The sequence below is a fragment of the Hordeum vulgare genome, chromosome 2H (genome assembly GCF_904849725.1).
Source record: "Hordeum vulgare subsp. vulgare chromosome 2H, MorexV3_pseudomolecules_assembly, whole genome shotgun sequence".
Lineage (NCBI taxonomy): Eukaryota > Viridiplantae > Streptophyta > Magnoliopsida > Poales > Poaceae > Hordeum > Hordeum vulgare.
The window spans coordinates 12,047,572-12,062,836 of NC_058519.1; the positions used below are offsets into that span (position 1 = coordinate 12,047,572).

General features: G+C 42.2%; 1 protein-coding gene across 2 annotated transcripts; it reads left to right on the forward strand.

The window, feature by feature from the left end:
* The first annotated feature begins 10,596 nt into the window (after window positions 1-10,596).
* LOC123429159 (protein GOS9-like) lies at window positions 10,597-14,725 on the forward strand. 2 transcript variants are annotated; one of them, XM_045113219.1, is made up of 4 exons: window positions 10,597-12,755; window positions 13,562-13,742; window positions 13,835-14,044; window positions 14,333-14,725. In XM_045113219.1, exons 1-4 carry the CDS (start codon window positions 12,466-12,468, stop codon window positions 14,609-14,611), a joined length of 960 nt encoding a protein of 319 aa, XP_044969154.1. In that variant the 5' UTR covers window positions 10,597-12,465; the 3' UTR covers window positions 14,612-14,725. The 2 variants fall into 2 exon arrangements, with proteins under 2 accessions (XP_044969154.1, XP_044969155.1); XM_045113220.1 differs by having other exon boundaries at window positions 13,562-13,611.
* The last annotated feature ends 540 nt before the right edge of the window (window positions 14,726-15,265 follow it).

The following is a 15,265-nucleotide window of genomic DNA, read 5'->3' on the forward strand; positions in this document are numbered from 1 at the left end:
TCGGAGTTACCGGGAATGTACCGGGAATGACGAATGGGTTCCGGGAGTTCACCGGGGGGGGGGGGGGGGGGGGGGCAACCCACCCCGGGGAAGCCCATGGGCTTTGGGGAGACACACCAGCCCTTAGTGGGCTGGTGGGACAACCCCAAGGGGGCCTATGCGCCAAGAAAAAGAAATCAAAGGAAAAGAAAAAAAAAGAGGGAGGAAGTGGCAAGGGAGGGGGACTCCTCCCACCAAACCAAGGCCAACTCGGTTTGGGGGGGGAGTCCTCCCCCCCTTGGCTCGGCCGACCCCTTGAGGGTCCCTTGGACCCCAAGGCAAGGTCCCCCTCCCTCCTCCTATATATATGGAGCAATTAGGGCTGATTTGAGACGACTTTCTCACGGCTGCCCGACCACATACCTCCATAGTTTTTCCTCTAGATCGCGTTTCTGCGGAGCTCGGGCGGAGCCCTGCTGAGACAAGATCATCACCAACCTCCGGAGCGCCGTCACGCTGCCGGAGAACTCTTCTACCTCTCCGTCTCTCTTGCTGGATCAAGAAGGCCGAGATCATCGTCGAGCTGTACGTGTGCTGAACGCGGAGGTGCCGTCCGTTCGGTACTAGATCGTGGGACTGATCGCGGGATTGTTCGCGGGGCGGATCGAGGGACGTGAGGACGTTCCACTACATCAACCGCGTTCTCTAACGCTTCTGCTGTACGATCTACAAGGGTACATAGATCACTCATCCCCTCTCGTAGATGGACATCACCATGATAGGTCTTCGTGCGCGTAGGAAATTTTTTGTTTCCCATGCGACGTTCCCCAACAGTGGCATCATGAGCTAGGTTCATGCGTAGATGTCTTCTTGAGTAGAACACAAAAGTTTTTGTGGGCGGTGATGTGCGTTTTGCTGCCCTCCTTAGTCTTTTCTTGATTCCGCAGTATTGTTGGATTGAAGCGGCTTGGACCGACATTACTCGTACGCTTACGAGAGACTGGTTTCATCTTTACGAGTAACCCACTTTGCTCAAAGATGACTGGCAAGTGACGGTTTCTCCAACTTTAGTTGAATCGGTTTTGACCGAGGAGGTCCTTCGATGAGGTTAAATAGCAACTCATATATCTCCGTTGTGGTGTTTGCGTAAGTAAGATGCGATCCTACTAGATACCCTTGGTCACCACGTAAAACATGCAACAACAAAATTAGAGGACGTCTAACTTGTTTTTGCAGGGTATGATTGTGATGTGATATGGCCAACGATGTGATGTGATATATTGGATGTATGAGATGATCATGTTGTAATAGAAATATCGACTTGCACGTCGATGGTACGGCAACCGGCAGGAGCCATAGGGTTGTCTTTATACTAACATATGTGCTTCAGATGCGTTTACTATTTTGCTAGGATGTAGCTTTAGTAGTAATAACATAAGTAGCACGACAACCCCGATGGCAACACGTTGATGGATGATCATGGTGTGGCGCCGGTGACAAGAAGATCGTGCCGGTGTTTTGGTGATGGAGATCAAGAAGCACGTGATGATGGCCATATCATGTCACTTATGAATTGCATGTGATGTTAATCCTTTTATGCACCTTATTTTTCTTAGAACGACGGTAGCATTATGAGGTGATCTCTCACTAAAATTTCAAGACGAAATTGTGTTCTCCCCGACTGTGCACCGTTGCTACAGTTCGTCGTTTCGAGACACCACGTGATGATCGGGTGTGATAGACTCAACGTTCACATACAACGGGTGCAAAACAGTTGCGCACGCGGAACACTCGGGTTAAGCTTGACGAGCCTAGCATGTGCAGACATGGCCTCGGAACACATGAGACCGAAAGGTCGATCATGAATCATATAGTTGATATGATTAGCATAGGGATGCTTACCACTGAAACTATACTCAACTCACGTGATGATCGGACTTGGGTTAGTGTAAGTGGATCATGAACCACTCAAATGACTAGAGAGATGTACTTTTTGAGTGGGAGTTTAGCATATAATTTGATTAAGTTGAACTCTAATTATCTTGAACATAGTCTAGGTCCACTTTGAATATATTTGTGTTGTAGATCATGGCTCACGCAAGTGTCATCCTGAATTTTGAGTGGATCCTGAATTATCTTGAAAATTTGTGTTTCCCATGCGATGTTCCCCAACATAGATACACCAACATAGCAACACCCGAAATTTTTTGGAAAATTCAGGATGACACTTGCGTGAGCCATGATCTACAACACAAATATATTCAAAGTGGACTTAGACTATGTTCAAGATAATTAGAGTTCAACTTAATCAAATTATATGCTAAACTCCCACTCAAAAAGTACATCTCTCTAGTCATTTGAGTGGTTCATGATCCACTTACACTATCCCAAGTCCGATCATCACGTGAGTTGAGTATAGTTTCAGTGGTAAGCATCCCTATGCTAATCATATCAACTATATGATTCACGATCGACCTTTCGGTCTCATGTGTTCCGAGGCCATGTCTGTACATGCTAGGCTCGTCAAGCTTAACCCGAGTGTTCCGCGTGCGCAACTGTTTTGCACCCGTTGTATGTGAACGTTGAGTCTATCACACCCGATCATCACGTGGTGTCTCGAAACGACGAACTGTAGCAACGGTGCACAGTCGGGGAGAACACAATTTCGTCTTGAAATATTAGTGAGAGATCACCTCATAATGCTACCGTCGTTCTAAGCAAAATAAGGTGCATAAAAGGATTAACATCACATGCAATTCATAAGTGACATGATATGGCCATCATCACGTGCTTCTTGATCTCCATCACCAAAGCACCGGCACGATCTTGTTGTCACCGGCGCCACACCATGATCATCCATCAACGTGTTGCCATCGGGGTTGTCGTGCTACTTATGCTATTACTACTAAAGCTACATCCTAGCAAAATAGTAAACGCATCTGCAAGCACAAACGTTAGTATAAAGACAACCCTATGGCTCCTGCCGGTTGCCGTACCATCGACGTGCAAGTCGATATTTCTATTACAACATGATCATCTCATACATTCAATATATCACATCACATCATTGGTCATATCATATCACAATCATACCCTGCAAAAACAAGTTAGACGTCCTCTAATTTTTTTGTTGCATGTTTTACGTGGTGACCAAGGGTATCTAGTAGGATCGCATCTTACTTACGCAAACACCACAACGGAGATATATGAGTTGCTATTTAACATCATCCAAGGACCTCCTCGGTCAAATCCGATTCAAGTAAAGTTGGAGAAACCGTCACTTGCCAGTCATCTTTGAGCAAAGGGGGTTACTCGTAACGATGAAACCAGTCTCTCGTAAGCGTACGAGTAATGTCGGTCCAAGCCGCTTCAATCCAACAATACCGCGGAATCAAGAAAAGACTAAGGAGGGCAGCAAAACGCACATCACCGCCCACAAAAACTTTTATGTTCTACTCGAGAAGACATCTACGCATGAACCTAGCTCATGATGCCACTGTTGGGGAACGTCGCATGGGAAACAAAAAATTTCCTACGCGCACGAAGACCTATCATGGTGATGTCCATCTACGAGAGGGGATGAGTGATCTACGTACCCTTGTAGATCGTACAGCAGAAGCGTTAGAGAACGCGGTTGATGTAGTGGAACGTCCCCACGTCCCTCGATCCGCCCCGCGAACAATCCTGCGATCAGTCCCACGATCTAGTACCGAACGGACGGCACCTCCGCGTTCAGCACACGTACAGCTCGACGATGATCTCGGCCTTCTTGATCCAGCAAGAGAGACGGAGAGGTAGAAGAGTTCTCCGGCAGCGTGACGGCGCTCCAGAGGTTGGTGATGATCTTGTCTCAGCAGGGCTCCGCCCGAGCTCCGCCCGAGCTCCGCGGAAACGCGATCTAGAGGAAAAACTATGGAGGTATGTGGTCGGGCAGCCGTGAGAAAGTCGTCTCAAATCAGCCCTAATTGCTCCATATATATAGGAGGAGGGAGGGGGGCCTTGCCTTGGGGTCCAAGGACCCCCAAGGAGTCGGCCGAGCCAAGGGGGGGAGGACTCCCCCCCCCAAACCGAGTTGGACTTGGTTTGGTGGGAGGAGTCCCCCTCCCTTCCCACTTCCTCCCTCTTTTTTTTTCTTTTCCTTTGATTTCCTTTTCTTGGCGCATAGGGCCCCTTGGGGCTGTCCCACCAGCCCACTAAGGGCTGGTGTGTCTCCCCAAAGCCTATGGGCTTCCCCGGGGTGGGTTGCCCCCCCCCCCCTCGGTGAACTCCCGGAACCCATTCGTCATTCCCGGTACATTCCCGGTAACTCCGAAAACCTTCCGGTAATCAAATGAGGTCATCCTATATATCAATCTTCGTTTCCGGACCATTCCGGAAACCCTCGTGACGTCCGTGATCTCATCCGGGACTCCGAACAACATTCGGTAACCAACCATATAACTCAAATACGCATAAAACAACGTCGAACCTTAAGTGTGCAGACCCTGCGGGTTCGAGAACTATGTAGACATGACCCGAGAGACTCCTCGGTCAATATCCAATAGCGGGACCTGGATGCCCATATTGGATCCTACATATTCTACGAAGATCTTATCGTTTGAACCTCATTGCCAAGGATTCGTATAATCCCGTATGTCATTCCCTTTGTCCTTCGGTATGTTACTTGCCCGAGATTCGATCGTCAGTATCCGCATACTTATTTCAATCTCGCTTACCGGCAAGTCTCTTTACTCGTTCCGTAATACAAGATCCCGCAACTTACACTAAGTTACATTGCTTGCAAGGCTTGTGTGTGATGTTGTATTACCGAGTGGGCCCCGAGATACATCTCCGTCACACGGAGTGACAAATCCCAGTCTTGATCCATACTAACTCAACTAACACCTTCGGAGATACCTGTAGAGCATCTTTATAGTCACCCAGTTACGTTGCGACGTTTGATACACACAAAGCATTCCTCCGGTGTCAGTGAGTTATATGATCTCATGGTCATAGGAATAAATACTTGACACGCAGAAAACAGTAGCAACAAAATGACACGATCAACATGCTACGTCTATTAGTTTGGGTCTAATCCATCACGTGATTCTCCCAATGACGTGATCCAGTTATCAAGCAACAACACCTTGTTCATAATCAGAAGACACTGACTATCATCGATCAACTGGCTAGCCAACTAGAGGCATGCTAGGGACGGTGTTTTGTCTATGTATCCACACATGTAAATGAGTCTTCATTCAATACAATTAGCATGGATAATAAATTATTATCTTGATACAGGAATTATAATAATAACTATATTTATTATTGCCTCTAGGGCATAATTCCAACACCCCCTTCATATACGACAATGTTGCCGTCACTTTGAGGGGGGAAGTAGCCGCACCGGGTCGACATGGAGGGAACCTAGTGATGGGTTGGACTCAGACCATGTCCTGACATGTTTCTATGGGCTGACCTATTGAAACGAGGTGGAAGAGTCTACTGTCTTGATCCCCACGCTAAAAATAATCACACATACTACATTGTCAACCCCGCTGTCTCGTCTCCTCTCAACATCAGTGTAAATGCTTTTAATATCTCTCAATATGTGTATATCTCACTACGTCGACCCCATTACTTTTACTAACTAGAAGATGCCCCGCGCGTTGCAGCGGAAAATTTATTAAAAAATATATATGAATAAATGTTTGAAAACTAATGTTGATGTAAAAAATCATTATAAAAATGTCTCGGTTAAATACCTAGAAAAAAAATCATGCATGAGGGTATGTTTTGCATTAAGAGATTAATGAAAAAAATAACTTATGACTACATGCATAACTTGATGACGTGGCATTGTTACATGAAGAGAAAAATTGGGTAGTGGGTTCTAGCTATTTAAGAGTTACAAAATAAAAGGATAAATGTTAGAAAACTAATGTTAATGCAAAAATTATTATAAAAAAGTCTTGGTTAAATACCTAGAAAAAATTCATGCAAGAGGGTATGTTTTGCATTAAGAGATTAATTAAAAAAATAACTTATGACTACATGCATGACTCGGTGACGTAACATTGTTACATGAAGAGGAAAATTGGGTAATGGGTTCTAGCTATTTAAGAGTTACAAAATATATGGATAAATATTAGAAAACTAATATTAATGTAAAAACTATTACAAAAAGGTCTTGGTTAAATACCTAGAAAAAATTCATGCAAGAGGGTATGTCTTGCATTAAGAAATTAATGAAAAAAAGTAACTTATGACTACATGCATGACTTGATGACGTGACATTGTTGCATGGAGAGGAAAGTTGGATAATGAGTTCTAGCTCTTTTAAGAATAGAAGATTTCTTGGATAAGCTGCGTGGGTGTTTGGGGTGTCCTCCGAAGGAGTAGCTGGTGTGGGTTACCTCGTTTGCCTCAGCGGGTTTGGACCGTCTTTTCACGTGTTGGTTGTTGCCGTGGGCATGGGCATTCAGGGCGCAATATACTCCACCTTCGACACCTTTGTTGAGGCGTCTTCCTCGAGTCGGGCCAGCTCCTACTGTCCATCTCCAGATCTCCTAGCCGCTATGAGTGGAGAGTGCATTGATCTAGTTTGGTTTGGAGGTCGTGCTCCGAGCTGTTGGATACGGATGTGGCACTGCGTGTGTACTCTTAGCTCTACCTTTTTGCCATTCATGGCTTCAATTTCAGCAAGGCAAGTAGTGTGCAAGTGTGGTCGTGGTGGATGTGGTACTAACCTCTTGGTATAGCATTGTGCTGAAAGATGTTGTTTCGGCGTATTCTAGATTTTTTTTTACTTCTTTCAATTAAATAACAATCAATACAATAAGCCATGTGTATATTTAGTTTTAATTCTCCTATCAAAATTTTGTAACTAAGCAAATGCGACCAAAAGAATATATTGCAACCAATCTTCTCAGCAACATGCTAACTATGATCTAGTATGAAAATTTGCACTTTAGCTACTTGACTTGTGATTTCAAATTTGGGTCAGCATTTTCTTGGATGTTGAATTTTGCTTTGAAATTCGTGCTTTTCTTTCATTTTGCCATGTGTTGTTTGCTGTGCTGGGCTTGCTTTTTTTGGTATTGTGAACAATAATATTTTTTTATAAAATTGATAAAAAAATTGCTTCCACTGGGTTAACCAATATAGCAACAGGTACGCCATTTGTACCACAAGACTACTATCATATTCTCCAGTCGGGGGGCGTCTAGTTGGCCGGCCCATTATTGTATAATGATTTTATTTGTTTTACACTATTTTCTTTGGGTTTTATTTTCCTGTTTTCTTCATTTTCCTTTTTTTCCCATTTCTCCTCACTTTTATTTGTTTCTTCATTTTTCTCCTTTCTTCGCTTTTCACTGGTCTTTTCAAGATGTCAATATTTTCATATAAATTATAAATTTTCCATATATATCAGGAACATTGATTTATACATGTTTATTATTTTACAAATGCATAATTCTTTTTATCTTTTTTATCTCTAGTTTTTGAAATCCAAAAATATATATTAAATATAATTAACATTTTCAAATATATAATTAAGATTTTATAACATACTTTTTCTGAATATTTCTTCGAATATGTTTTATACATTTTTCAACTACACCTTGAAACATTTATTTTTTATTATACTAATTATTTTGTTCAAATAATGCAATACTTATTTTCATTTCTTGATTGGTACGAATTATTTTTGGCTTATATGACTTATTTTTTTATTCCCTCTATCACAAAATAAGTGTCACGGTCTTAGTATACTTTTGTACTAGATTTACTACAAAGTTAAAACAGTTATGTTGGGATGGAGAAAGTATTAAATAAAAAAATTAAATATCTCATACGTTTGTTTGGAATGCGTGAACATTTTTGAAATGTCACATTCTTTTTTCTTGAATGGTACAAATACTTTCTAAAAGATCAGGAAACATATTTTTACACTATATTTACATTTTTTAAATGTGTGATTGATACTTTTCAAAAATAAAAAAAGTGATCATAATATATTATTTAGTATTTTATCAAGGGAAAAACACACATATGACTTCAGCGTCACGAGAACACGTAGTTTGTGGGTGGGCCCACTACCGGTTTTCCCTGCAGGGGAGACGTGATCTATTGTCTAAAATGAAGCGCCCCTATTATTCGCCATAAGTGAAAAACAGGAAAATCGGGTCAGGATCCTCCGCTGTAGTGCATCGTGCAGTACAATCGCTGTCATGTGGACCCTGCCTCATGTGTCATCCGTACTACAGCACCGTACAGTACTGCAGAGTATCTCAACCCAGAAAAAATTTATAAGAAAAGGGAGCGGCGATTTGGCTTCCGGGTTCAGATGAAACCAGGCATGAACAATAAAATCGTAAAAATAGAAAAATAGTTTTAAAAAATCCGATTTTTTCTGCGGTTAAATATGCATGAATGTGTGATGTTTGTGCCAAATTTGAGATAATTTGTACATCCGAGAAGCTTTCAGCAAAAAAAGACAAAATTTGGAGCTGTGAAAAAGTGTATTGTTTTGTACCGTCTAGACCTGATTTTGTCTTTTTTTGCTAAGAGCTGCTCAAATGCCCAAATGCTCTGAAAATTGACATACAGATCGTGCACTCATGCATCATTTACCATAAAAAAAATTGAAATTTTTCGAACTCGGCTTTTAGTTTTTTTGTTACTGTTTATCGGGTGCATTGGAGCTCGGGCTCAGAGATGGATTATGGTCAAGAGGACTGCTACCCAAAAGAATTGGTTGAATCACGTGCAGACTGTCACACCGTTTAGCGTTCCCGGTCACACGGCTATTTTTCTTGGAGAAGAAAAGAATGGTATATTTTTAATATAGACAAAAGAAGCGACTTTGTATGTTGATGTTTGGTTTCCTACCAGAAAAACAGATAGCTATCTCGCTTAAGAAAAAACCCAGATAATAGAATGTTCATTAATTCTAGGACAACCGTTGCAAAAAATATTTTAAGAAAGATAAATTTTGAAATTTTCATGAATATTTTTAATATTCAAGAATTAAAATTTTTGTTTAAAAATGGTCGTGAATTTTTAAGAACAATGGACAAATGAACCCATAATTAAAAACCAGATAAAAATCTGTAAACTAAAAACCAAATTAAAAAATAATACCAAAGGAACTAGAGAAGAAAAAAAGCATCAGAACGCACAGAAAAACTTCAATAAAAACCAGCGAAGAAATCAGCCAAACTGGACTGGCCCAATGCAGCGGCAGAGGTGCATGGTTTGTACCAAGAGACCACTGTTCTTCGCTAAGAATAGGAAATTCCATTAAGCTGCTGCCATGACTTTTGTGTTGTTTGTTTCGGTGTGCCCAACTATGTTCGCATCTATTGTTGTCTCTACTCCCTCCTTACCTAAATAATTGTCGAACTATAATTATTTAGGTACAGAAGAAGAAAATAGTATTGATATGCCCGAGCAAGAGCAGGCCGAGTGTACTCCATCTACCTGTTGAGATCTGCCCGCGCACGGAGACGGAGGGATTTCGTGGAGCAAAAAGCACGCCAAAGCCTTCACGTGATCCATCCAATTTCTTGAACGTCAAAAAGAGAGTTTGATGGCTGGCCTGAGTACGGACCAGGCAAAGGCAGCCATCGCTACCTACAATGTGTGCTTGACACAAATCCTGGAAGTAGATGCATAGTTACCACTTCTAAGGATCCTTTGAACCCAACACCCACACCAAGGTTCAAGTACATGTTCTACTGCCTCCACGCATCAAAGGATGGATTCCTTAGTGCTTGTAGGCCTTTCATAGGTAAATTTCAGTGATGTACTTCTTTGGCAAGTTCAACTTCTGGACATAATTGATTCATTTGACCCTAAATTTCACTATTTATGCAAGATTTGATTGTTGTTTCATCAAGTTATCAACATGACAACACATATTGGTAGCTATATGGAGAGATGGGAACAACAATATATCCCCATTGCTTTTGTCGTGGTTGACAAAGATGATGGTGACAACTGGACATGGTTTCTTAACCAGCTTAGAGTGTGCATCGGCACCAGTAACAAATTTGGGGACTACACATTTCTGACAGACAAAATGTATTTTCTTATTTCTTTGAACATAACTGCATTAATAAGAGTAATTCACATTGTCATGCTACTTTGCTATAGTTTTCTAATTTGTTGCTCATGAAATCAAACAACATGGTCTTCTTAAGGTAATTAATTAAGTATTTCCTCAATCACCACAAAGATATTGCCTTAGACACATATATGCCAACTTCCAGTCAGCTGGCTTTAGAGCAGAAGAATTTAAAAAATGGGTTGACAAAGCTAGCTATTCCTTCACTGAGCATGGTCACAAACTTGGAATGGATGGTTTGAAAGCAGCATGTGAACTAGATTACATGTGGCTGAATGGCATCCCTAAGGAGTGTTGGGCTAGATATGTAATGGATCATGTTTGCAAGACTCACTTGGTTGTCAAAAACCTTAGTGAGGTTTTCAACAAGATGATTCTAGATGTTAGGTCCAAGCAAATTAAGACCATGTTTGAAGGGTTGAGGACCAAACTAATGGTTAAGTACAAGGGCATCACAGAGAAAACAGAAAACTGTAGGTGGGAAATAACCATTCATTACATGGAGAGGCTTGAAGAGAGCAAGAAATAGGCTAAATATTGTGAAGCAGACATGGCTGGTCCCAACATCTGGCAAGTTACTAGTGGAGAAAACATGTAGTGTGTGAACTTGAATGAAGGGAGTTGTTCTTGGAGGAGGTGGGACATGACAGGATCACCTTGCCACCATGCAATAGCTGCTATGCAGAAGATAAAAGTTCACACCCTGAAGATTATGTGCATCCATTCTTTAAGAAGGAAATGTACAAGGCTGCATACCAACACATCATCTACCATGTTCCTGGTCATGAATTCTGGCCAAACACAAACACATGAGACATAGAGCCACCAGTATTTAGGGAGAAGAAAAGGGAGAAGCAGACAACTAGGAAAAAGGGTTAGTTTGAAGTGCCAACTCCTAAGGATACATCTAGGATGGGCACAATAACCTGCATTAACTGCAGCAATCAACACACTTCCAAGGCATCATCTGGTGCAGTGAGCATTTGGGAACTTCCTCCATGGGAGCACCAAGGAACGATGGCTCGAGGATGATGTCAGGTGTCTCCTACACACGGTAGAAGCTAAATCAGTCAAAGAATCCATTCAATATTTACAGATCCATCAAGCACTGCCTAAACCAAAGATTCAACCAAGGAATCCATCCATAGTTGCAAATCCTCAACCCTAAATCCAAAATCAAATGAACCCTAACCCTAATTCTAAGTAATGGAGAGGGACAAGAGAGGATGATACTTACAAAGTACTCCATATCCATTAGGTTTCCGCCCATGTTGTCGTTGTCGGAGCTCTCTTCCACATCATTCCAAGAAGACATCCTTGCCGGCGACGAGGAAGAAGGTGGTCGGCGACGAAGGCGAGCAAGGGCATGGGAGAACAGAGCGAGGAAGAGAGTGAGAGTGAGTGTGAGTGAGAGAGAGTGAGCGAGAGGAGCCCGGCCGGCTCGGTCCTTTTGACCCCGGTCGGAACGAATTGCTCTAACGGCCGTCCGCATGCGCGCCGTCATCCCCTGGCCGACAGAAGCCCGACGGGCGGGCCCTACATGTCATAAACGCAATTAAAATGTAACCGTTCGGCCACTTGGGTTTTTAAAGCAGCGTACCACTTTTGCGGTAGTTTTTTGAAAGATTAAAAAGAGTGATAGTTTTCTATGGTCAACACATGTAACGTGGTAATTTTTTTGCTACATACTCTTTTTGTGACAATGCCAATTATATCATATAGGGAACACATGTGCAGGCAGACTCCTCGTTGTCGATGGGAACAACGGCCTCACAAAAAGAAAATCTGCAGTCCATTCTGAAGAGAGACAAACTTGAATGGGTTATTTGATTTTTCTTAGAAAAAGCTTCTATCATGTGGTCAACCTATGTGCCGTGTTTCACTCACGATGCCTATTGCTCCTCCAACTATTGGAACTCCCTGCCGGTCTTTCCCTCTTCCTATGAAAGTAAAATAACATGTGATACTCGAAAAAAAACTAGTGGATTATTAAGCTGACAACGCATCCGCTCAGAATACGGAGAGATGCACAAAATGGATTATTGGCACTAACGGCTGGATATTATTCTCAACAGATGCAAGGTGTGCAAAGCCTATAAAATTCATTATGTCATGTTAGCACTAAGCTAGAACTGCAGCACATGGTCACAGGTCACTGTGCCACCCCCTGACACCCTTATAAGTCGTGATGTACGAGACCACGTATATCATTCCTACACAAAAGATGCTAACAAAATGGGTTAGCTGTCCTAGCTAAAAAAAATGCGAAAAAGGGGGTGCCCTAAGCCCCTAACTAATTTGTTCCCTAGATGCTATAAATACCCTCTCCAGCTTCCTCTCTATTAATACAGCCCCAAATCTCTCTCTCTCTCTCCATGGCCATGGATCTCCCCTCCAATTTCGAGTTGGTTGATAACAGTACACTCACTGAAATCACAAAGTTTACAATCAAACACGTGTACTTGCATCACATCTATTCCGGGCCAAACCCAAATCAGTTACAATTAATAGCCGGCACTAATGGGTTTGGCTCGACTTTTGTTAACAGTTGGGAAATATATGATGGGGTCGGCCCTAAGGCACATGTGATTGCCCGTGCGGATGGTCTACATATGCATTCTAAGAGTTGGCACAATTCGTTCTCCATGTTGTTCGAGGTTGAAAGGTATGTACTCCCTCCGTTCCTAAATATAATTTTTTAAGAGATTTTACTAAGTGACTACACACGAAGCAAAATTAGTTGACCTATACTTTAAAATATGTTTATACATTCGTATGTAGTTCAATAGTGAAATCTCTAAAAAGACTTGTATTTAGGAACGGAGAGAGTAGAAGATTAACTTGTATTTGATGGTGCACCGTGTATTTTTTTCCCAGATGATCACTCCATTCCGTATTTAGGCCATTCTTTTAGTCACTGCCTTAGCGATAGGAACAAGCACCCATCCCATTTTATTGATGACAATAATTACCGCTTTCTTGGAAGCGCACTAGAAACTGTCCTTTAAATGGTAGGATGGAGGTTGGTTCCAACCTACGATCCTTGGTAGACGCCTAGGTGCCCCACACCTTCTATTAATATAAGAGCATCTTCAACAGTTCGTATGTTCACACGTTGATATAAGTTTCCACATCAACAACCAACAACACATCATACAAGGTCTTCAATGAAGTGTATGTTAATCGTATGTAAGATAACTAAGCGGGTTCACTAAACATGAAAGAAATAACCATGCTTGCCTCGGAGCTTGTGCGTGAACCGTTGTTTCAAGTTCATACGATTGCATTCTCTCTCTCCTTTTATTATGCGCCATGTCATTAAAATCATTTATGTGGTAATTTTACCAACGATGATCATACAACCATTGAAGATGCCCTAACAATTTCCACCCTTTGTAGTTCATTTTTTAATTAATGCATTACTGTAGACTTTTGGTGCATGATAGCTATGATGTGCAACTGATTTCGCAGGTTTAAGAACTCCACTCTTCAAGTTCTGGGGTCATCCGTTGAGAAAGAAGGTGAGTGGGCTATCGTGGGTGGGACCGGTGAATTCGCAATGGCACGTGGCGTCATCAAGATAAAAGTACATGAGAAAATACCTGGTGGAGAAATACTTGAGCTTGATATCCTTGGATATTGTACTATGCCGGTTAGGGGAATATTCAACGCCCTTTGTTTTTATGTATGTTATTTTGCTATTTAGTATGATTTTCACATGCATTGCACTTGCACACTACGCAGAGCCGTGCTCTTGCTGTTACGAAAAGTGAAGCATGGGGTTCAAACGGAAATTTCGTTCATGACATCAACGAAAAACCTTTGCGTCTACGGAGTGTGACCGTTCGCACCAGCGACCTCTTCGATGGAATTAAGTTTACTTACATTGACCAAACTGGGCAGACTCGTACCGAAAACCTATGGGGTTTTAGTCAAGATGGATCGGAGCACACAGTGAGTATTTGTTTTCAGATTTAATTATTTTTTCTCATGCATGCCTTTTTTTTGTTTTTTGAAAAGGATGAAAATCTACGGAGAACCTAAAAAAATAAATACATGAACCAACACAAAGCCATCTGTCTGTCAACTATTACCGCTACACCTACAATTCTGATAAGATGCCTTCACCAAATATCAACACACTGCATCTATTCGGGTGGCCTAATCAAGCCTCCCTCTGGCATGCATGTGCACGGGACATATATCACTCAGTGAGAATATTTTTCTCCCTATTGTTTGCAGGTCACACTTGGTCCTTCAGAGTTTCTGAAGGAAGTATCCGGTGTAATTGATAACTCCAATGAGCCGAACTATTTTGTACGGTCAATAAAATTGGTCACCAATCAAAGAGAGTTTGGACCTTTTGGTGGAGCTCAAGGTGGTACTGAGTTCAAAAGCAGGGTGCCAGAGGACAGCATGATTGTGGCTTTCCATGGCAGCAGTGGCGATAATTGGCCCGGCCATTATAGGATGCACTCGATCGGTGTTTACTCGATTCCTCGGAACGTCCTCACTACCTAGTAATACTGCTGCTGATTGCGGCTCTTTTAGCCAACGTGTTTGTTTAATTTGTTTGGTTCCAACAAAAGATGGTCAGGGTCATATCCTGCCAGCCAGTAATCCGAGTTCTTGTCATGTCGAGTCTTTTGTTTTTAACTCCACTCTTTGCTGGGAATCAAATGTTGTAATGTTTCAATACATGATTTACGTTTTGGTATTTCACATCACTCTCTGCTTCGAAACATATGTAGTGTCATGTTAGAGCATATCTAGAGACGGACTCCCAAACCACTCCCCTCACCCCTACAGGGCGGATGGCCCTGTCAATGATCGGCAAAAAATAAAACAGACCAAAATGGGCTCCTCATACCGGTTCTAAACGCACACTGACCAACACTCTTCACATCCAGCATGAATCTCGGGCAGATATGGGGAGGTCCGGGCACATCCATCATGTCCTAGGTGTCGAGGCAACAAATCTGACAATGAGTACTGGACGTGCGAATAGAGGCAGAACCTAGCTACGACACAGGTGTGACATTCACATTTACGAGTTCAGACCCCTCACGGAGAGGTAATAGCCCTACGTCTCGAGCTTTGGAGCTATGTTTTTTTTCTCAAGAGGTGTCTGATTACAATAGATTGTGAACCCTTGTCATGGCGCCGGAGAGGGTC